The 19,935-nt window shown below is 64.8% G+C and overlaps 6 protein-coding genes across 6 annotated transcripts in view; 3 read left to right on the forward strand and 3 right to left on the reverse strand.

Moving 5' to 3' along the window:
* EMIHUDRAFT_204734 (hypothetical protein) overlaps positions 1-454 on the reverse strand; it is a gene marked incomplete at both ends in the record, with an annotated part of 610 nt that extends 156 nt beyond the window's left edge. Inside the window, one exon of the mRNA XM_005780146.1 lies at positions 21-454. Within this exon, the coding sequence (XP_005780203.1) occupies positions 21-454 (434 nt within the window). The remainder of the gene's footprint in view (positions 1-20) is intronic.
* A 6,715-nt stretch (positions 455-7,169) lies between these two features.
* On the forward strand, positions 7,170-8,131 carry EMIHUDRAFT_434885 (hypothetical protein). The gene has a single exon (XM_005780147.1). The coding sequence runs from the start codon at positions 7,192-7,194 to the stop codon at positions 7,864-7,866; it is 675 nt and encodes a 224-aa protein (XP_005780204.1). The 5' UTR covers positions 7,170-7,191; the 3' UTR covers positions 7,867-8,131.
* EMIHUDRAFT_204737 (hypothetical protein) lies at positions 8,127-9,644 on the reverse strand (the record flags this gene model as incomplete). Its single annotated transcript, XM_005780148.1, has 3 exons — positions 8,127-8,208; positions 8,380-8,421; positions 8,494-9,644. The coding sequence occupies 3 exons, from the start codon at positions 9,642-9,644 to the stop codon at positions 8,127-8,129; spliced, it is 1,275 nt and encodes a 424-aa protein (XP_005780205.1).
* A 2,433-nt stretch (positions 9,645-12,077) lies between these two features.
* Positions 12,078-12,761, forward strand: EMIHUDRAFT_204738 (hypothetical protein; the record flags this gene model as incomplete). Its single annotated transcript, XM_005780149.1, has 1 exon — positions 12,078-12,761. One exon carries the CDS (start codon positions 12,078-12,080, stop codon positions 12,759-12,761), a length of 684 nt encoding a protein of 227 aa, XP_005780206.1.
* A 513-nt stretch (positions 12,762-13,274) lies between these two features.
* On the reverse strand, positions 13,275-14,276 carry EMIHUDRAFT_100153 (hypothetical protein; the record flags this gene model as incomplete). The annotated part of the gene is made up of 2 exons (XM_005780150.1): positions 13,275-13,905; positions 14,185-14,276. 2 exons carry the CDS (start codon positions 14,274-14,276, stop codon positions 13,275-13,277), a joined length of 723 nt encoding a protein of 240 aa, XP_005780207.1.
* A 5,001-nt stretch (positions 14,277-19,277) lies between these two features.
* Positions 19,278-19,935, forward strand: part of EMIHUDRAFT_463192 (Hypothetical protein) — a gene marked incomplete at both ends in the record, with an annotated part of 1,029 nt that continues 371 nt past the window's right edge. Inside the window, one exon of the mRNA XM_005780151.1 lies at positions 19,278-19,904. Within this exon, the coding sequence (XP_005780208.1) occupies positions 19,278-19,904 (627 nt within the window). The remainder of the gene's footprint in view (positions 19,905-19,935) is intronic.

Here is a 19,935-nt window from a genome sequence, read left to right on the forward strand (position 1 = left end):
GGAAGATGGTGAACGAGCACTTCTCGCACTGGAACTCGTGCAGTTCCGCCTCCTCCTGCTTGCTCGAGGCGAGGTAGCGCGAGTCGGCCATTTCGAGGAAGGCCTTACGGAAGCCGCCCTTGATGATGGCCTTGCGCACGAGCGCGAGCATCAGCACGAAGAGGCCGATGACGGAGCCCTGCGGCTTCGGCCAGATCTGCACTCCACCAAGGTTGATGTTGAGGGCCGACGGATCCTCAGTCTGCACCTTCTTGGCCGTTGCCGTCGACGCGAGGAGCTGACTGTTGCGCACGCTGACGCGCACCACCCGCTCGGCGCCCTGGTCGGCAGCCAGGAGCGTGCCGCACGACCTGCGGTGCTCCCGCACGACGAGCGCGGCGATCGTCCGCGGCCTCTGCAGCGCCAGCGGCGAGAGCCCGATGAAGGGCGCCACCAAGCATGAGGCGAGAGCCATTGCGGCCGTGGAGATCTCTCAAGTTCGGGCTCACACCGCGTACCCGGGACCCGGTACTCGAGTACTTCGCTGACATGCGCGCGCCGTCGAGCCTACGGCGGGCGCGCTGCGGCCGCACGCCAAACCAAAAGTCGTAGTGCCACGGTGTGCGGCCTAGATTCAGCACACGCACCAGAGAGTTGTGTGTGTTGTCGCACCCAGCCAGCCAGGTGCAGGTCTAGTGCTATAGATTCATCATATGCACTGTCGTCAACTATGAGTTGCCGGCCTGTGAGGAGAGCGTCCATAGACACCCCACACGACCCCACACGTGGTCTCGTCCCGTGCCTTGCGGGTTGCGGCCGGCGAGATCGCTAGAGGCGGAGCAGTCTGCTCTAGCCTCACACGTCTCGCTTCTAAAAATCTCTCTCTCATCTCGCGTGCCCTGTCGTCGCCTATCTGTGTTGTTTCTGCTGTTCTTTGTGCCCTTGGCACCGTGCGTGCTGGGTGTACTGGGGGGGGGGGGCGACAGGGGCCGGGCGTGGCCTGAGTGGCGTAGTGCCGTACGCTCACTCGGCTCTCGCTCGGGATGTGTGGCAGCCCAGCTGGCTGAGTGTCTTGTGAGTTTGTCTGTCTGTGTGTGTCGCTCGCGCGTGTCGTCGTCTTCTGTCTCGCGTCCACCCATACCGCGGTGTCCAGTCCGAGCCTGACTCTGTTCTTCACCTCTTGCTTCCTACCTACCTACCTACCCCGCAGGGGGTCGAGCTCGAGGCACTACTCGCTGGAGCTACTAGCTCCCAGATATAGAGGTAGGTAGGTTGGGCTTGTTTGCAATCACTGTTTGGCCCAAGAGGGCCCTACCCCTATTTTCGCCATTTTTCGCTTCGAAGCTGCGCGGCCTGGGGATAGCGATAGGAAGAGGTAGGTAGGTAGGGCGTTTCGTGGCGCGAGTCAGCGGGGAAGACCCCCTATCCGGGTAGAGAGGTCGGCCCGAGATCCCAGTGCTGTCCCCAAGAGACCGCCGGAGCCAAAGAGAATACGGCGCTGTGGAGCCCTGGGGCAGCACTTGTGATCGACTGTGAGAGACAAGTGCTGCCCCACTCTTCTCTCCGTGTTCTTCTTTTCCGCTTCGGCTTCTCTCTTTCCATTCCCCCGTTTATTCAGTTTCAGAGGGAAAACAAACAAAAACCATCAGAGGGAAAACAGAGAAATTCGCCACGTCAGATCGAAAGGGCGTCAATCACACAAAGATCAAAGTCGAAAAAAGGGGCGGCAGCGCCAACGGTTGGTGGGGCACGGGGCTGGTTGCTCTGGGCCTGCTCTCGCCTCTGGGCGCGAGGTGCTGGAGCATGGGAGGAGAGCAGGAGATTCAGGGGCAAGCAAGGGCCAGCGGCCCGCCACAATCACGAGGCGTCTGCGACGACAGGCGTCTTTAAGTCAGAGCAACCAACCGTGACGGCGCCGATGCTCAAAGACGAGGAGCCCGAGCAGGTCACCGTGGGTGGGGGTGCATGCTTCGGCTTGGACTCGTCATGCAATGACGGCAACGCGCGCAAGTTGATGCCGGTGCTGAGGTCGATCGTGTGCGCCCAGCGAGCCCCGAGCCGGCCGCTGCGTCGCGAGATTGCGTCCCTCGTCGATGGCGTGAAAACGAGCGCGGCGGCTAGCCCGGCGAATCCGAGTGCGGCAGCAAGGGGCAGGGGCAGATCGCCCGGAGGAAACGCCGAAAGGGGCTCAAGCGGGTCGCCGGCGCACGACCCGGTACGCACCGCGAGTTGTAGCACGGCGATGCGCACGAGCTGCTCTACGCCCGCCAGGCCGATGGCGAGACGCGCCACGAACCACGATCGTTGCGGCCAGGCCAACAACAGGGTGGGCGCTGCCACAAGGGTCAGGCACTGCACGGCCTGCGTGCGGGGGAGAAGGGGGCGTGGGACAAAGGGTGGTAGGGGGTGGCTAGTGCGCAACTTGGAAAGGGAGAGAGGGAGGGGTGGCGGCCCGGGCTTGGCTCACCCCAATGCTGACAACGAACGGCCAGCATCTGTGCGGGCGCGAGAGCTGCTTCGCCCAGATGAGGCAAGCAGACAATGCGCACGCGGAAAACATTGTGAACGCGGCGGCAACCGTGGTGCCAGAGGAGGCGCAGTCAAGCTCAGGGAAGATTACCGAGAAGACCGCAAAGACTCCGGGAGGCGTGACCAGCACCGCCAGCCAGGTGTTCAGCTGGTGTCGAGGCACGTCGACGTCGACGAGGTGTCCCGTGAGGAACATGCAGAGGCAGATGGTGAGGATCAGGCAGACAGCCGCCCGGGTCTGCACTCGCCTGTCGATGTATGCGCGCACACCCTCTGCGTAGCTCATCTGTTGCGCTGGCGCGCCTGCTCTCGGCTGCCCCGCCATCCGCCCCTCCACGCCGATGCGCGGCGACATGCCCCTCCACATGGAGCGGACGAGCTCGGAGATGAGGGATGGGGCGGCAAAGGGAGCAACCAACGGGTGAAGCACCTGCGACGTCTCAAGTCGAGGCGTGGGGTACGCGAGCTGATGCTACAAGGCGCCAGGTGGAGATAGGCCCCAAAGGGGCTGGCAGCAAGGGACGAGGGGCTTCGGCGCACCATATTGACCCAGCGCTCGTCTTGGGTGCGGATGTAGGTGACGGTGAGGACGAGCGAGTACAGGCCGATCACGACCATGGCGAAGAGGAGCTGGGCTGACGGGCCTACGGCAGGGAGTTTGTTTGGGGAGGCTTGGTCCTGGTGTAAGGCTGCCGCTTGGACGGGAGGTGTGTGTCGCGCGCCGTAGGGCTGGACACTGTGGACGTAGCCCAGCGACAAGCTCGTTAAGGCCGTGAGGGGGCGGAGGGCAAGCTGCATGTCAATTTCGGCCGCCAGCGACTCGGAGGGACGCAGCATCGCGCCAAAGATCCCCGCGATCGGCCCGACGAAGCAAGCGACAGCCCACACCCTCCCCGCACTCTCGGCGCCTCCTCGGAAGAGCTGCGTGAGATATCCGGTGGCGAGGACCGGGAAGGTGAAGGCGGCGGGCGGCGGCCCCTGCTGTTGCACAGCGAGGCAGCCGACCCACAGCAAGGACACTGAGATGGAGACAACCTGGAGCCACGTCGGCACGTTAACGACAGCTGTGTCTCCACCAGAGCTGGTGCTCCCGTTCCGGCTGGGGTCGGCGTGGCGAAACTGGCGAGGGAGATTGGGCAGCCGCAACACCACGTCCAGAGGGCGCCATCGCCAGCAACCGGTGAAAGCGAGGGCGTAGCCAAGGCAGAGCGGGATGCAAAAGGGATGTGGCCACGTGATAAACGGCGCGGTCACTCCAAACGCCTTGACGCGGGCCCAGAGGATGATGTCGGAGCCCGCAGCGAGCAGGAGAAGCAGCGAGAGGGTGAGAGCCTAACGCAGCGCAGCGGCGAAGAGCTTTTGGGGGGGTTATAGAGAGAGAGAGAGAGAGAGAGAGAGAGAGAGAGAGAGAGAGAGAGAGAGAGAGAGAGAGAGAGAGAGCGTGTACTGCAGGCCTGCCATCTGAGGGAGAGGTCTTTGGACGGTTGCGCTCCCAACCATCCGCCGAACGTCGCGCCGACGACCAAGACGCCGACCTAATTGCCGAGATCGAACCGACTGCGGAGGTGTGTGAACTGGCGGCATTTCCGAACGGACGGTGCGCCTGGTTGCTGCTCGACTCGTTCACCTCATGCACCTTCGTAATCCCCTCGCCGCTCAAGACGCATAGCTCTATGAGGTTGATGACGCCTACCCTCCGTCACCCCGAGTGATACGGGAAAGGGCGGCGCGCGTGAGATGGGGTGGGTGGGGGCGCCAATGCATAGCCCCGCGACGCAGCCAGCCTTGCGCAACTTGCTCGAGCTGCTTCCAGCATCGGTGAGAAGGGCGAACACGGCAAAGGCAGCGATGGGGAGCGCCACCTAGGGAGGATTATCGCGTCGCATCTCGCCGCATCTCGCGTCGCATCGCGCTACTACCTGCTAGCAATCTGTCATATCTCTCGTCTCATTGGATCACGACCCTATCGGTGCGTGTCAGCTCGGGTGGCGTTGGCCGCCTGGAATGCTGGCCTGTCGCCCAGCTTTGTGAGCAAAACGCCGAGGATGCCGCAGACGCCCGCAAGGGCTTGGGCAGGGGGGCCCGTCAGTATGTCGACCAGGCCAGGCGGCGAGTTCGGCAGCACGTCCGGCTCCAAAGACCGGCAGCTAGGAGCCTCCACCAGCAGGGGGGGCGGGGAGGGAGTTGGCGATGGGGGAACACCGGCAAGCTGCGGCATCGGCTGCGTTTGACGTGGCTGCTGCTGCTGCGGTGGCGGCTGCGGCGGGAGCAGCGGAATTGAGCTCTGCCGATTCTCGAGAAAGCGCGTGCTGCTCTCTCCGTCGATCTGAGCGCTCTCTCCCCTGCCCTCCCCGCGGGGCCAATCGTGCGGCGGCGGCGGCGGCAACGGCGGCTGATGCTGTAGCTGCGGCTGTGGCGATGGCTGTAGCGGCTGAAGCCCAAAGACCTCACAAGACACCAGTTGCGGTTCGACATGCCAGTAGGCCTCACCGCCCAGTGGCCCCTGCCCCTGCGGCGCCGCGAGAGGGGCGAGCGCCACCGCCTCCGCGCCATGACGGCTGCGGTCAATAGCACCAAAGGGCAGCACGGTTGCCACGCCTACTCACAGCTCGAGTTGAAGGCGCGTCGGCCCTCTCGGCCCCTTGAAGTGCGCGTGGAACTTGGGGGAGGTCCGCACCTTGGGCAGTGTGAGGCAGCAACCGTTCGATCCAGCTGCTTGCCGCATCGTTGTTAGCCGAGTCATGGGCAGCTCGGGACGCGCCTTGCAACTTGCGTGCGATGGCTGGGCCCTGCAGTGCCGGTCTCTTTCCACCAACAAAGCGGCCTGGCGACTCGTAGGTGACCGGTACCTCGAATTGGGTTCACGGGGTGGTGGCGGTGGGGGTGGGGGAGGGGGGGGGACAGCTGAGTTGCACATTGAGAAGTTGCGGCCGATGGGGAGGTCGCACAGGTGCAACTAGAGGGTGGGGGGGTGGGAGGTGGAACGAGTCAAACGGGGATTGGCCGCACCAGGGTCGCGTTGGTGACGTAAAAGTGGACATACACACCATCAGCCTCCGACGACACCTCCCACCCAGCAGGGACGGGTTGCCTATTCGCGAACAGGACACCTCATGAAAGGAGCCCCCTGCGGGCGAGCCAGCCAGCGGAGGCGCCAGGCAATGGGGTCGTTTGCAGTCGAGGGCGCGGCCGCGCTGGCGTCCTCCTTGACGCTCGCCTTCTCGATGGCGCGCTTCCTGCTCCGCCGGCTGCCCGAGCCATCGGCGGGGCCGTCGCTGTACCTCGCAAGGCCGGCTGTCTCTGCGCTCGCATTGTCGGCAGCAAGGAAGAGCTCGCTGGTTACGGCAGAGAGGGACCAGCCGAGCTCGGCGGTAGGCGTGCGCACCACGGCGGGCGGAGGGCTGGGCACGGGCTGCGCCCCCGCCTCCCCCCCCTCGTCGAGTTTGGTCGCAAAGACGACAGCGATTGGCCCCTTGCAGCGCGCGGTCTGGTTGAGGGCCCGGAAGGGGGGCAGTGTCTGGTGGCCCGTCCAGATGCCGTTGGAGGTGCTGTTGGCTACGCCGGCGCCTAATCCGCGGGTGGGAGAGGCGCTGATCTGCAGCACCGGGTGGCACCGACTGGGATCGCGTACGTGCATCCACGGCCCGCAAAAAGGTGCGGGTGCCGGTGAGTGGGACGCGTGTCTTGCGCGCACGCCTTGGGCGACTTCCCTATCGAGGATGCGCAGCCTGTCGACCGGAATGCGCACGCCCTCCGTCTGGCACGCCGCGCAGAAGCGCATGTAGAAGTGCGACGTGCCGCGAATTGACACACCCCATTTTGTCGCATCACACCGGGTGCCAGAGAGCTTATGGCCCCAGCACTCACTGCCGCCGAGTGAAGCCGGCGAAGTCTTCCTGCCGCTGCCCGCGGCCGTGGCCCCACTGATCACGCACATAGCACATGCAACCACATCTGAAGATTCCTTTGGCGGCTGTCCCATCGCCACCACAGCATGCGGCACGGCCGCGCCGCAGTCGGGTATGACCGTGACGCGATCGGCCTGAACGTCGATCACGTCCACGCTGGACATACTGTCTACATCCGACATGCCGCGCGGCGCGCTGCCCGCAGGGCAGCGCCTGCCCGTAAGCCCACACACTTCGGACGTTCGTCCTATAAAGGCTCCGCATGAGTGCATCGTAGTTTCTTTTTGGTCCTCTACGTTGTGAATTTCCTTGGAGACCTTTCGTCACCTCCACCGATAGAGGTGTCAGGCTGTGTTATTTCAAGAACAGAAAACACGGACCAGACGGCAGACAGACAAAATAACCTCCAACTCCCTCAGTCTCTAGGACTCCCCTCTCAATGACCACCTCTATGCACATTCGAGGTGGCCTTATCTTATGGAGGGAAGTGCTAGAATCATCATCCAGGAGGGAGGGCCCCCCCCGCCCGACCCGCGGATACTCCCTCTCGCGCCGGTTCGGCACGCGGGAGATTGCCACGTGGACGGAGGGGTTATTTTGCGAGGTGGAGGCCGACCTCTCAAGCAAGCTCGAGAGGCTTCGGATACCGGGGCTATCAAGAAAGATATATTGCGCCCTTTCTCCTCAACGGCTTTCCCTGCTTGCCACCAGGATTTCTTTTACACGGACCAGACGGCTCCACTCACTGTGGTGGAGTCGGGCCGGTCGCCACACGATGCAACGCCTCGTCCCTCGCCCATCCGCGCGAGTGTCGTCGGCGTCCCAGCGCCGCCCGCCTGCTCACGCCCTCGTTGACGCCGCGCGCCTGCTCACGCCCTCCAAAGCTTTGCCGTCGACGTCTCACGCCTGCGCCGTTCCCGTGCGCAAACCCGCCTCCGACTTTCACCTCCGCCGAGGGCGTGTCATCGACGTGCTCCGCGAATCGTACCCGCGCCTCTTTCAAGAGCGCCCCGACATGTCGATTTACGCGAGGAACATCGTCTGCTTCCGGGCTGACGGCGGCGGGCCGAGGGTCCGAGGCATTGCTGCCTACACACGCATGTTCGACGCGCTGCACCTCTCTCGGCGCACCATGGTTGCCGCGGCGGAGCTGCAGCACAGGCTGCACGTGTGTGACGATGACACCATCCGCGTGCGGTGGGCCGCGAAGATCTGGCTGCGCCTGCCCCTCCCTCGCGCTTCGCCGCTACACGTCGACGGCGTGAGCGTCTACCTGCTCGACTCGAATGCGCGGGTGGTGGTCCACCGCCTCGAGTTTGTGGACGTGCTGCACGACGGTCGATCTGCAGCAGAGGGCGCTGCTCAGCCGCTCGCGGGTCCGTTGCCGCTGCCTCTCGTCTCGTGCGGCCGCGAGGGCGACTCGCGGCTACCGCTGCGAGGCGCTGGCTAGGAATCTGGGCAAGGCCAAGGGTTTGTAGGTGCTACGGTAGTCGAAACGGTAGGTCCCCGGAGGGCAGGAGAGGGGTGTGTAAAATGTTACTGCGCAGGCCTGGCCGCAAGTCGGAACACAGCTCATGTGTTTTGCGTGCAGTCAGAGTCCGATCTCGAGTGTCGTGAGTTACGAGTCGTGTTGGGTTGTTACCCGGAGAGAGGAGGGGAGGTGTATGGTTTAGAGGGGGGAAGCTAGGCGGGCTCGAGTCACCAGTAAGCCTAAACCCTCTCGACGGCTGGCCCGCTCGTCCCGTTGGTTCCGACAGCCGGCGTCCCCTCAGGCACCCCCTCTCCCTCACTCCTACACCTCGGGCTCGGTGACACAGCCCGCGGCGGCGGCGCGGCGGCGGCCGGAACCGGCGCTGCAGGCAGCGCAGCGGCGACATCGGTGACGCTAGCTCCCAGCGGCACTGCGCCGTCGACGAGGGCGGCGTTCATCTCGGTCACGCGGTGACGGCTCGTGCGGCCGCACGGGCACACCGCCTTGGCAACGCGGCGCCTGGCTTCGCGGAGCCTGTCCAATAGACCCCCGCAGCGGGCGCGGCAGAAACGGCTGCTGCGCGTGCGGCGGCCTCGCGTGCTGCACGCATAGGCGGCGACGCAGAGGCCGATTGCGGCGAGGCTCGCTGCGGCGGCGGTGGCGGTCGTGCGGTCGGCCGGGCGGCAGCAGCAGTCGAAGTGGTCGCACTGCTCGTCAATCCACAGGCCGGGCAGCGTGGCGGGCTCCTCGAGCAGCCGGAGCAGCGCGGCCTGCATCGAGACGCCGCCGCACCCGCGCAAGAAGAAGTCACCGCCGAGGCTGTCTGCGTGGCGGTGGCAGCGGCTCGAGTAGACGTAGCGCTCGCCGACGGCGAGGCTACGCGCGAGCGCCGCCGTCTCGTCTGCGAACCGCCACGCGAAGGCCTCTTCCTCCGGGCCCGACGGGCGGCAGCCCCAGTGGCCGCAGCCCCCAAAGTCGTTGTCGAGCTGGTAGGTGTCAAACTGGGAGCCGACGGCGAGGTAGGGCGTGCGCACGGAGAGCAGCCGGTACGCGCCGAAGAGGCACCTCCACAGCTCGTCGGCGTGCTCCTCGGCGCACTCCTCGCCGAGGTGGGTGACGTTGGCGAACGACGCGACGTTGGCAGTCGCGTTTGCCAGGCCGAAGAAGCTCTTCCTGGTCGACGCCCACGGCCGGAGGGGCGGGTCGTCGAGCCACATCGCAGAGTCGATGAGGCCGCGCACCTCGACGCGCCGCCGCGCCTCTCGCGGGAGCGGGAGCATGCCGCGCACGTAGTCGAGGTGCACCATCGCGCCTCTCGCGCCCGCAGACACGCCGCCAAATAGAAGACGCGCGCCGGGCCCGAGGCCGCGCGTGGTCACCAGGTCGTGCAGCACCGCCCGCACGACCGCGGCGCCGCGGAACTCGAGGCCAAACGCGGCGGCGTCCCCCATGTGTGCATCCGAGGTGCAGTACGGCACGAGAATCTTGTTGGCGGCACCGAGCCGAGGGTGCGGCGATGCGAGCACGCCCGTCGCCTCGCGCTCCGCCGGCCAGGCTCGCGAAGAGCAGAGGTGCGAGGAGCGCCGCTCCCCGCCGCAACGCTCCTCGCAGCTCGGCGCGTCCCAGCACCAGCCGCCGCTGAGCAGCATCACAATCCAGTCGCCGCTCTCCGCCGCGGCGGGCTGCCAGTAGTAGCCGGCGGGAGAGCCATCGGAGCAGAGCGCATCGGCGTAGGCGGAGAGGCTGTGGAGCCGCATCGTGGTCGCAGGCGGGTTGGACGCACACACCCCTCTCTTAAAATCCTGTGCGGTGGCGGCGTGCCGTCCTCCCATCCCTAAAGAATTCTAAGATACAAGGTCGAGACTTCCGCCAATGGCCGTTATCCGTTAGTGCGGACGTCGCCGCGGCTCGCCTCTGTCGCGGCGGCTGCTGCGCGCATCCGGCGGCGCCGCTCTCTCGCGAGACGGCTGGCGACGCGGCTCGCCGCCGACGTACGGTGCGCTCGTACGACGGTCCGCAGCGTGGCGTGCGCGGCGCTGCGCGCCGCTCTGCGAGCGCTTCTGCGCCTGCACTGCCTGTCTCTGTTGCTGCTGGTGGTGGTGGTGCTGCTGCTGCTGGTGCAGATGCTGCTGCTGGCGCGGCGCGGCTCTGCAACTCCCCGCGAGCTCCCTTTTCTTTCTTTCGGGTATGGAGTCCGTGAGTGCGGGTAGCGTGCAGGCAATCACGGGCGCTATTTTGTCGTACTCCTCTTCTGGGCAGGTGCGCGGGTAGAGCTCTCCACCATCCATACTCTGCCGCGATCCCGGCTGCTGCGAGCACGGCGCCGCCCGGTGCGCGCGACATGACCCCTGCCGTTCCCGCGCACGCAGGTCGCCGAGGAGGATGTGGAGTGTCAATGCGAAAGCACGACATATGAGCGCGCGCCCGCCGCCGCCATGCAGCCCCGCCCCTTCCCGCCGTCGATTTCGTCGCCGTCCGTGCGCGCGCCGCCGTTCACTCCGCCGCCGCCGTCGCCCCCACTTCCGCCGCCCCCGTTTTGCGCCTCGCCGCCGCCGCCGTTCTCCTTCTTCCCGCCGCCCGCGCTTCCCTCAGTCGCGCGCGCGCGCGGCTCGCCTGCGTCGCCGCCGCCGCCCCTCTCGCCGCCGCTCCCCTCACAGCCTCGTACAAGGGGGTGCCACCGTCGGCGCCACAGCCCTCGCTCGCTCAAACGGTGACCCTACCCCATCCCCCTCGGTACTGTCCCCGCCGGCGGCGGCGCCGCCGAGAAGGTACGGCTGCGCGCTCTGCGGCTCAAAGGACCACAACCTCACCACGACGACGAAGGATGTGAGAGGAAGGTGACCTGCCCCTACCACAAGGAGTTCAAGGCCGTGATCGGCAAGAAGGACGAGGTCAAGTTCGTCAAACTGACGTCGATGGAGAGGGCGGCGAAGCGGGCGGAGGAGGCGGCGAAGAAGGAGGAGGAGGGGGAGGAGGCAGGGCCGTGAGCTGCGCAGACCGCAGTGAGAAGAGCGGCGGCGTAGTAGCGGTCGAGAGAGGAGTTGTTCTTCACACCGTGTCGGGAGGTGTCGGGCGACGAGGGGTCGCGACACACATCTCGCACGCGAGGTCGAACCATGTCCTCTTCTTCTTATTTCTTCACTACCCTGAACGCCTTGCCTATCATCATGGTTGCAACTGAAAAAGACCTCCAAGCCCTGGGAGCCCTCCCCCTACTGTTTTCCCGGCCCTCCCTCACAACACTGGGCGAACCGTCGACCAACTCGACACCCCTCGACACCCCCCTCGACACCATCTAGGCTGAAACCATGTGCTCGTCCATGTCAAGGTGCCAAACTCGACACCTCGACACCCCTCGACACCCCTCGACACCGCTCGACACCGCTCGACACCGCTCGACAACGCTCGAACCACCTCGACACCTCTGATGATCCTTTAAACACAGCAGAGACGTAGACCCATTGGAGTCACAGAGTTAGAATTCAGGGTTGCAGCAGCAATCAAACTTGGCTGGCAGTCAGTACTTTCACCCTCAGTTGCAGCCTCTCAAGTTCTAGCCCTGGTTCTAGCTCCAAGTTGCAGCTCAGTGTCGCGTCGCTCTCCTCTCTGCCTCTCGTTCTGCGACGCCGCCGCCGCCTGCCGCCCCCTTGCTCTCGCTGCTTCTCTCGCCTTTCGTCGCAGCTCTGCCCTCCTCGCGGCATATTTTGGCCCCTCGAGTTTATCGAGCTCTCCTCGCGCAAGGACGACTCTTCTGACGCCCACTCCGATCATTTGCCGCCAAGTCATGTCGTTGCTCAGGTCTCACCGCGCAGCAACCCTTTAGCCGCACTTGGAGCACTTGGAGTGCAGTCGGTAACCTCACATCCAGGGCCGGAGAGCTGAGAAGCACACCCAGCGGGCCGGATGATCGGCATCGGGTTGCGGGCAAGCAAGAGAGCCCTACCTACCTACCTACCTAGCCCTGGGGGGTGCGCGTTCGCAGGGAAAGGGCCGTAAAGTAAACACGGGTCTCCGAGGGTTAGCCCTCTTCCCCTAGCAGCGGAACGCCCCCTCTACTCGGAGCTAGTAGACACCAGACACTGGCACGACACCGCAAGCCCGCGAGTTCTTCTCTGCGTAGGAACCTAACGTCGGTGTGCGGGGCGCAGCCCTTGACTCCGAGAAGCGGAGCGAGAGTCTAAAAGGCAACCATGGGCTTCCTCCTTCCTCACGTCAGGGGAACGTGGGACCCGCTGCTTCAGCGAAGCGCCGCTCCCCGCGCTGCGTCTCGGCCGTCATCTCTGTCCCCCGGAAAGCTGTTGCCGCCGCTATCCGCGGCTGGAAGCGAGGCAGCGGGGCGGGTGGTTCCCGTGCAGTCCCCGCGGCCGGAGGTGGCGTCAGGCGGGCCGAGGGCGAGCGACCGGCCGCTCAAGCAGACGCCGGCCGAGCGGAGCAGGGGGGGCGGGCTTGAGGAGATGCACACCGAGGAGGAGCTCCACACGGGCGGCACCCGAGCGACGGCGGGCGGCGAGAGCTCGGTGGCTCCGACCCCGGCGCCGACGGGATCGTCGGCCGCGACGCCGCGCAGCCTCGAGGCGGAGAGCCTCGCCCTTGCCTGGCGGCTGCAGCAGCTCGAGCAGGAGGCGCTCCACGAGGCAATCACCGCAAACTCGCCGATGCCAGTGCCGGGCGGCGGCGGCGGCTTCGGAGCCAACGCGGACGGCCCTGAGCGGATGGAGACGGAAGGCGACGAGGACGCCTCGCTGCGGCTCGCAATCCGGCTGCAGCAAGAGGAGCTGCAGTGGCACCAGATGGCGTCCCGCCGCACCTTGGAGCAGGCGGGAGTCGTGCTGCACGGGCCCTCGGCGGCGAGCGAGGAAGGGCCGGCGGACTGACCCCTCCCAGCCGCGGGCTGGCGCATTCTCCAACGGCCCCACTAGCCTGGGCTACGCGGCGCTCGTGGCGTGTGTGCGGGAGGTGCTGTCCCTCCCGGGGCAGGGGCCGTGCGCGATCGCTTGCTTCTCGCGAGCGTCGGCTGGTGAGTGGTGTCAAATGATGAATCCATGGATTACGTCGACCGCGTGTATATAAAAATGATGGATTACGTCGACCGCGTGTATAATACACGTAAAAATGATGGATTACGTAAAAAGTAAAGACTCGCACGTGTGAGCGCACGTGAGCCGAGAGAGATGTGTGAGCGGAGTCCCTGCACCTCTGCACATAGCGCGCGGGGAGGAGCGCCAGTCGCTCCGCGCCGCGGGAGAGACGACTGATGAGACCGCCCCCACAGTTCCCCAGACCCGCGGCCGATTACTCGCCAGCCACCGCGGTGGCAAGCGCTAAGGCCGGGCAGAAGGTGCGGGGCTGCTCCCTAGGCTGCTCCGCTGGCTTCGCCTGAGAGCGGCTCAGTCCGAGTCAGATCCTCCGCGCCTCTTCCCCGGCCGACTGCCGCCGCCGCCGCCGCCGCCGCCAAAGTACTCATCCCGCCGCCGCTTGCGCTGGGACGCCTGCGGTTCCGCCTCGTCCGCCGACTCGTCCTCCTCCCCCTCGCCCTCGGAGGAGGCCGCGTTGAGCCCCTCGAGCAAGTGCACCATCTTCTGGGCGAGAGCCGCGTCCGCCTTGCCCAGCGCGCGCAGCGCCGAGCGCATCGAGTCCTCCGACGCATCCTTGAGCGACCGCTCCAGATCATGCACAAGCCGCGCGCCCGCTCGCACCGGAGCTCTGCCGCCGCCGCCTCCGCCGCCGCCGCCGCCTCCGCCGCCCCCGCTTCCGCCGCCATCATCGCCGCCGCCGCCGCCCGCGGCCGCTTCCGGCAGCCGCCCCTGCTGCTCATTGGCGCCCGTGGACTCCTCATCGTCGTCCGACCAGAGGTCATTCTCCCAGTTCTTCCCCTCCTCGGCCGCCTTCCGCGCCGCCTCGGCCGCGTCACTCAACATCTTTTGCACCTGCGCGTTGTGCGGCTCGAGCTGGCTCGCTCTCAGGTACGCCTTGCGCGCCTCCTCGTGCTTGCGCATCGCGCCCAGCGCGGCGCCGCGCCTGAGGCCAGGAGTGGGTGCCTCTCAGTCGGCGGGCGGCAGGGCGGCGGCTGGCCGCCGCCGCGAGACCGTAGATGGCCCTTGACCCAGTCTGGCTTGAGGCTGCACGCCTCCACGGCGTCGTCGAGCGCCTCGCGCCAGCGCTCGAGGGCCGCGTAGGCGGCGGATCGGTTGGAGAAGTAGACGGCGCTGTTTGGGTCCAGCGCGATGGCCTATCGGCGCGGGCCGCTAATCTGACGATAGACACACGCAAGAGAGCGCCCGGGCGGAAGTGAGGCACGCCTTGGTATAGAGATCGACGGCATCGGAAAACATCTTGGCCTGGAGCGCCGCATTGCCCTGCGACTTGTACCGCTCGGCCTGCTCGGACATACTCGTCGTATCGTGAGGTAGCGCCGGGCGCTAGAGGGCCGAGGGAGAGAGGTCGAGGTTGCCGCCAGCTCGCAAAATTCTTTTTCGCCGGCGGCTCAGTGAGCGCGCTCACTAGTGAGCCGCCGGGGCGGGCGCCTGGCGGCTCCGCGGAGCTCCTTTGGCTCGGCGCGGGCGGGGGCGCGAGTAAAAAGAAATTTATGGTGTTCCCTAGCATTTTTCGCGATGTGCGAAACAACGACAAGACCAAGGCACGGGCAGAGGAGCGAGAGAAGAATATAGGATGGATAAAGCGCCTGTTCACGGCATGGAGGGTGAGCCACGCTGAACGTACCGAACGTAGAGCCGAACGGGAGGAAGCCTGAGGGAGGGTGTAGAGGATGTAGAGTGTAGAGCGCTGTAGAGATGTAGAGCTGTAGAGCTGTAGAGCGCTCTGGAGCGCTGTGACTGTAGAGCTCTACATCCGGCGCGTGACGATGTGAGTCCGATGTAGAGCGATGTAGAACGCGATTTTGCTGTAGAGTTTGTTGTAGAGGCTCTACAGCCAAACCGCTGGGAAGGCAGTGACTCAAAGAGGTCGAGCCGCGCTAATGGGATGTCTCCGAGCTTACTGGAGCTCTGATGGACGGCCCTGACTATGACTGACACACAGATAGTCACTCTGACGGCACACAACACCCTATAACTGCGTCATGACCAGCCTGCCATGCGTCGCCGGTGCCGCATTCGTCGCTGTGCTTCTTTAGCAGGCGGTGGACTGTCGGCTGCGAGGACGGTCGCATTTGCGCGAGGCGAGGCGAGCATTGTTGAGCGTTGCATGCGCCATGACTCGCGCCAGCGCGTGCGGGAGCTCCTGGCTGAGCGTTGAGTCCAGGCGAGTTGCGCTGGCCACGATCGCTACGCCGAGCCGAGCTGACGCGCCGACGCGCGCGCACACTCCCCCCTACCGGCGCACGCATTGGGCGTCGCCGAGAGCTCCCAAAGCTGACTTGTGTGGCTGCTTGTGCTGCCTGCTCATGAGCAGGCAGCACAAGCAGCCCACAACCCAAAAGCTCACTTGTATGGCTGCTTGTGCTGCCTGCTTGGCAGCACAAGCAGCCACACAACATCCCGCTTCATCTCGCCTCCTAGTCTCGCCTCATCTCGCCTCATCTCGCCTCACCTCGCTTCATCTCGCCTCACCTCGCTTCATCTCGCCTCACCTCGCCTCATCTCGCCTCACCTCGCCTCACCTCGCCTCACACCTCGCCTCATCTCGCCTCGTCACACCTCGCCTCATCTCGCCTCACCTCGCCTCATCTCGCCTCACCTCGCCTCATCTCGCCGAGGTACACCTCGCCTCATCTCGCCTCATCTCGCCTCACCTCGCCTCATCTCGCCTCATCTCGCCTCATCTCGCCTCACCTCGCCTCATCGCCCCTCACCTCGCCTCACCTCGCCTCATCTCGCCTCATCTCGCCCCACATTTTTTTTTCTTTTCTAGACCACTCCGAGACCGACCCAAGACCGACCCGAGAGTCGAGATCGACCCGAGATCGACCCGAGTGCCGAGATCGACCCGAGATCGACCCGAGATCGACCCGAGATCGACCCGAGATCGACCCGTGATCGACCCGAGATCGACCCGAGATCGACCCGAGATCGACCCGAGATCGACCCGAGATCGGCACGAGCGATCAACCCAACAATGCCCCAAAGCCCCCTCTCTGGGGGACCCCCCCTCACCCCGAGTGTCCGTGTCCTTCGCGAGTCACCGATGGGGAGCGGGGGGGGGTGCGAGATGCACAGGGGAGGCTGGGGAGGGGGGGGTCCACTCTGAAGACTGCCGACCGCGGGGGGGTTTTGTCCCACAGGGTTTTACCCTCCGCGTGAGGATCGGCGCGGCGAGGGGGTAGGTTCGAATTCGCCGCGCAACATTTCACCCCCACAGGACCCCGCCCACCCCCCCTCATGGTCCCACCTAGTACCCCAATGAGCCTTCGCACCCCCTCCTTGCGCAGTGTCCCCCACTATGTGTCGCCGTTATCGGGGCATGCTATCCTGTGTAGTCAGGGCAAGTGGGGGCGAGGCGCAGTCCCTCTGGTCTATACTGGTGTGGTTCTGTCCCTAGTCTCGGAGGGGGGCTTGAAGCTAAGAATATTTTATTTTTTTTGAAAGCGCGACTTTTCGTCCCGGGTCGCCGCCACAGCCAGCAAGAGCAGAAGCTACCACCGCCCGAGCAACGACATGGTCACCGTCGCCACCGACACCTTAGGCGGTTGTATCACCGCATTCGCCACCTGCCTCACTCGCTGCCGGCCCGCCCGCCCTTGCATCGCCATCCACCCTCGAGGCACAGCAAAGCACAGCGAGCGTACGCTGCCTCCGGTCATCGTGTCGGTGAGCTGCTCGCTGATAGCTGGATATCACCTGACGTGCTCTTCCTTCGATAATGTCGAGCCCGAGTCCCAGGTCCAAACGGACTTGGACTTGCAGTGCCTGGAGGCCGATCTGAAGGTCGAGATCGATGAGAGAGACGCCACGTCACCCTGACGCTGCCACACACGCGACGCCCGTATACGGTTGCCTGTTGCATGCTTAGTTATATGTATCTCTGTCCGTTTCGCACGAGCAGAGACAGTACTGATCTACAAGCTCGTATGTAAACGTGTCTCCGCGAAACGAGAGCCTTAAACAGGAAGCGCTCGGCAGTGTGTGCTGAGTGTGTGGTTTTGGCTGTTGCCTCACCCATCACCCATGGTCTCACAGACAGTAAGCCGGTGGTCGCCGAGCAGCGTCGCTCACACAAGCCACAGCGCAAGTGACTGATGGCCAGTTAGGGCGACCGTCAATGTCACACACGACACAGCTGTGGCAGCCTGTGTGTGTGCAAAGTGTGCAGTTTGCAGAGCGTGCTGGCTGCTGGTGCTGTGTGGGCCAACGGCCGTGGTTGGGTGTCGTCCGACTGTCGTGTACGGTGTGCGAGCAGCAGTACGATACAGTAGAGGTCTGACCAGCAGTGCAGAGAGAGTCCAGAGAAGCCCCGCGCGTGTGTGCCGAGCTATATCTCGATCAAGACACAAGAGTCAACTCAAGTGCCGCGTCTCCTACACACTCCCGGACTCCGTCGGGCTCGCGTCTCCCTGCCCACGCGGGAGCTGGGTGGAGCGCAGTGTGTGTGTATATGTCTGTGTCTGTGTCTGTGTCTGTGTCGGTGTCCCTGTCGTGTCGTGTCGAGAGCTAACTCTCTCGCACTATAGCCGCTCTCGCCCTCCCCGCCCCTGACGTCTCTCGCAAGCCTTTCGCTTTCGCCTCCGCCGGGCCCGGCCCGCACCGCGCACGCTCGACAGAACCCGGACGATCGGTGCGTGTTTGCTTCTCTACGAAAACACACACTCCCAGCGCCATCGTGCATCGGGAAAGAGACTTTGGCGAGCCAACGCAGCCGAGAGTCGAGAGATAAAATCTCCGCAAGAGTAGGGTGCCCACAGGAGAAAATAAAATAGCTTTCCGCCTCAAAAAGGGACGCACGCGGCAAATCTGATGTTGGCCAGTTCCAATAGGAGCGAGGCCTCTTCCGTTGGGGGACCGAGTGACTAGGAAACGAGGGTTTCCCATTGAGCATTGTGACGCGCTCGAGCACGAGCGTGACACTGCACTTGGCGCGGCCGAGCGCCCGCGGCACAGACCTTGTGCAGGCTGCCGCTCATTGAGTGCACCGGTCCGGACCGATGGCGCTCGGTGTGGAGCAAGCAAGACACACCCACCCCCCATCGGCGCGCGCCCGACCTTTGAACGGCTGCTGCTCAAGGGCTGTACTATAGGCCATATTGCGCCGCCTCCTACTGGCAGCCGGGCGGGCGCGCGCCGCGCGCGCCTTGGCGCGCGCACAGCTCGCAACATTCGAACGAGTTCGGGCGGCAGTACTCGCCTCGCAAGGCGCGCACCGGCTGCTCTGGATGCTGCGCCGGCGGCCGCTGCGCTGGCCGCTGCTGCGCTGGCCGGCGAGCGGTACGACCGCTGGCGGCCGCTGCACCCGCGCCTTCCCTCGCGGGCGCCGTCGCGCCGCGCGCGCCGAACTCTGCTGGCACACGGCACGCGTCGTCACTCAGCCGCGGAGAACAGGCGGTGCAGCGCGCGAAGCGCGCGCGATCTCGTACTTTCAAGGCTGGATCCGGCCATTCCAAGGGCATACCTTTGAGAATCCCCAGCCTCCCTCCCTCCTAGTCACAATCTCAATATCTCGACTCTCCAACACGAAGTGCTGCGATGAGGCTTGCCCCATTTTCCCCCCTAGCCTTTCTTTTTTTGGGCCCTGACCCCTGTGGGCACCCTAGCAAGAAACTACAACAATAGAGAGAGACAAAGAAAGAAAGAAAACGGACAACCCAAGGGAGGGATGGGAGGACGGCACGCCGCCACCACACAGGGATTTTAAGGAGAGGTGTGTGGTGCGCTAGCCGTCGCCCACCCTTGGGCGTCCGCCTCTTCCTATCTCTCTTCGCAGTCTCTCGCAGATTCTCGCTGCGACCTTCATGCCACCTCGCGGTCGCCCCCTTCTCGTCGTGCTCTCCCTTGTCGCTTCTTCTTCTGTCGCGTCGCTCTCCTCTGCTTCGTTCTGCGGCGCCGCCGCCTCCTGCCGGTCCCTTGCTCTCGCGGCTTCTTGCGCCTTTCGGCGCAGCTCCGCCCTCCTCGCTGCATATCCTGGCCCTCGGTCGACAATAAAAAGAAAGAAAGAAAGAAAACGTACAACCCAAGGGAGAGATGGGAGAACGGCACGCCGCCACCACACAGGGATTTTTTAAGGAGAGGAGTGTGATGCGCTAGCCGTCGCCCACCCTGGAGTCTGCCTCTTCGTATCTCTTTTCGCAGTCTCTCGCCGCTTCTCGCTGCAACCTTCATGCCACCTCGCGGCCGTCCCACTCTCGCCGTTCTCTCCCTTGTCACTTCCTCCTCTCTCGCGTCGTTCTTTTCTCGACAATAGCGAGATGCAATTTCTTTTTTATCATCCTAAGGAGCGCATCCTCACAAGCAGGCGCCGCCCCCTGCAACCAAATGGTCTACATCTGCCTCCTGCATGCTGGCCGGTTCAGCGAGGCGATCCAGCCTTTCGCCTCGATGACGATCAAGGGCCTGTACGAGGACGCCGCCTGCATCGTCCCGGGCAACAACGAGAAGTACTGCCCGAACGACCCGCAGAAGAGCGAGTGCTACGCGTCCACCTGCGTGAGTGGCACCGACTTCTGCGCGACGGAGCAGGTGGCCACCTTCGCGCGGCAGGAGAAGCGCGACAAGAAGACCAACGAGCTATCCATCAAGTACGAGCCGACGTGGCACCGCGAGAAGCGGCAGCACACGTGCTGCCACTACCCCGAGACGGAGGCTGTGTGGGACAGCCAGTGGGCGCGGATCGACCTCTGGGACGAGGACGCGTTGGGCGGGAACGACTACCTCGGCGGGCTCGACCTCGACCTCCAGAACAAGGCGGACGCCAACTTCACCTTTGTCGTGGCGGAACACGAGGAGGACTTTTCGCTCAAGGGCAACAACATCACGGTGGAGGTCGCCACGTTCTGGCACAAGCCGATGGACTTCGCGGTGTCGCACGAGTGGGACGCGTCGCCCAAGCACTGGTCCTCCCTCGGCCTCTCGGTCACCGCCTCGGGCCCTCCGTGGGAGGCGG

The sequence above is a fragment of the Emiliania huxleyi genome, assembly GCF_000372725.1.
Source record: "Emiliania huxleyi CCMP1516 unplaced genomic scaffold EMIHUscaffold_22, whole genome shotgun sequence".
Classification (NCBI taxonomy): domain Eukaryota; phylum Haptophyta; order Isochrysidales; family Noelaerhabdaceae; genus Emiliania; species Emiliania huxleyi.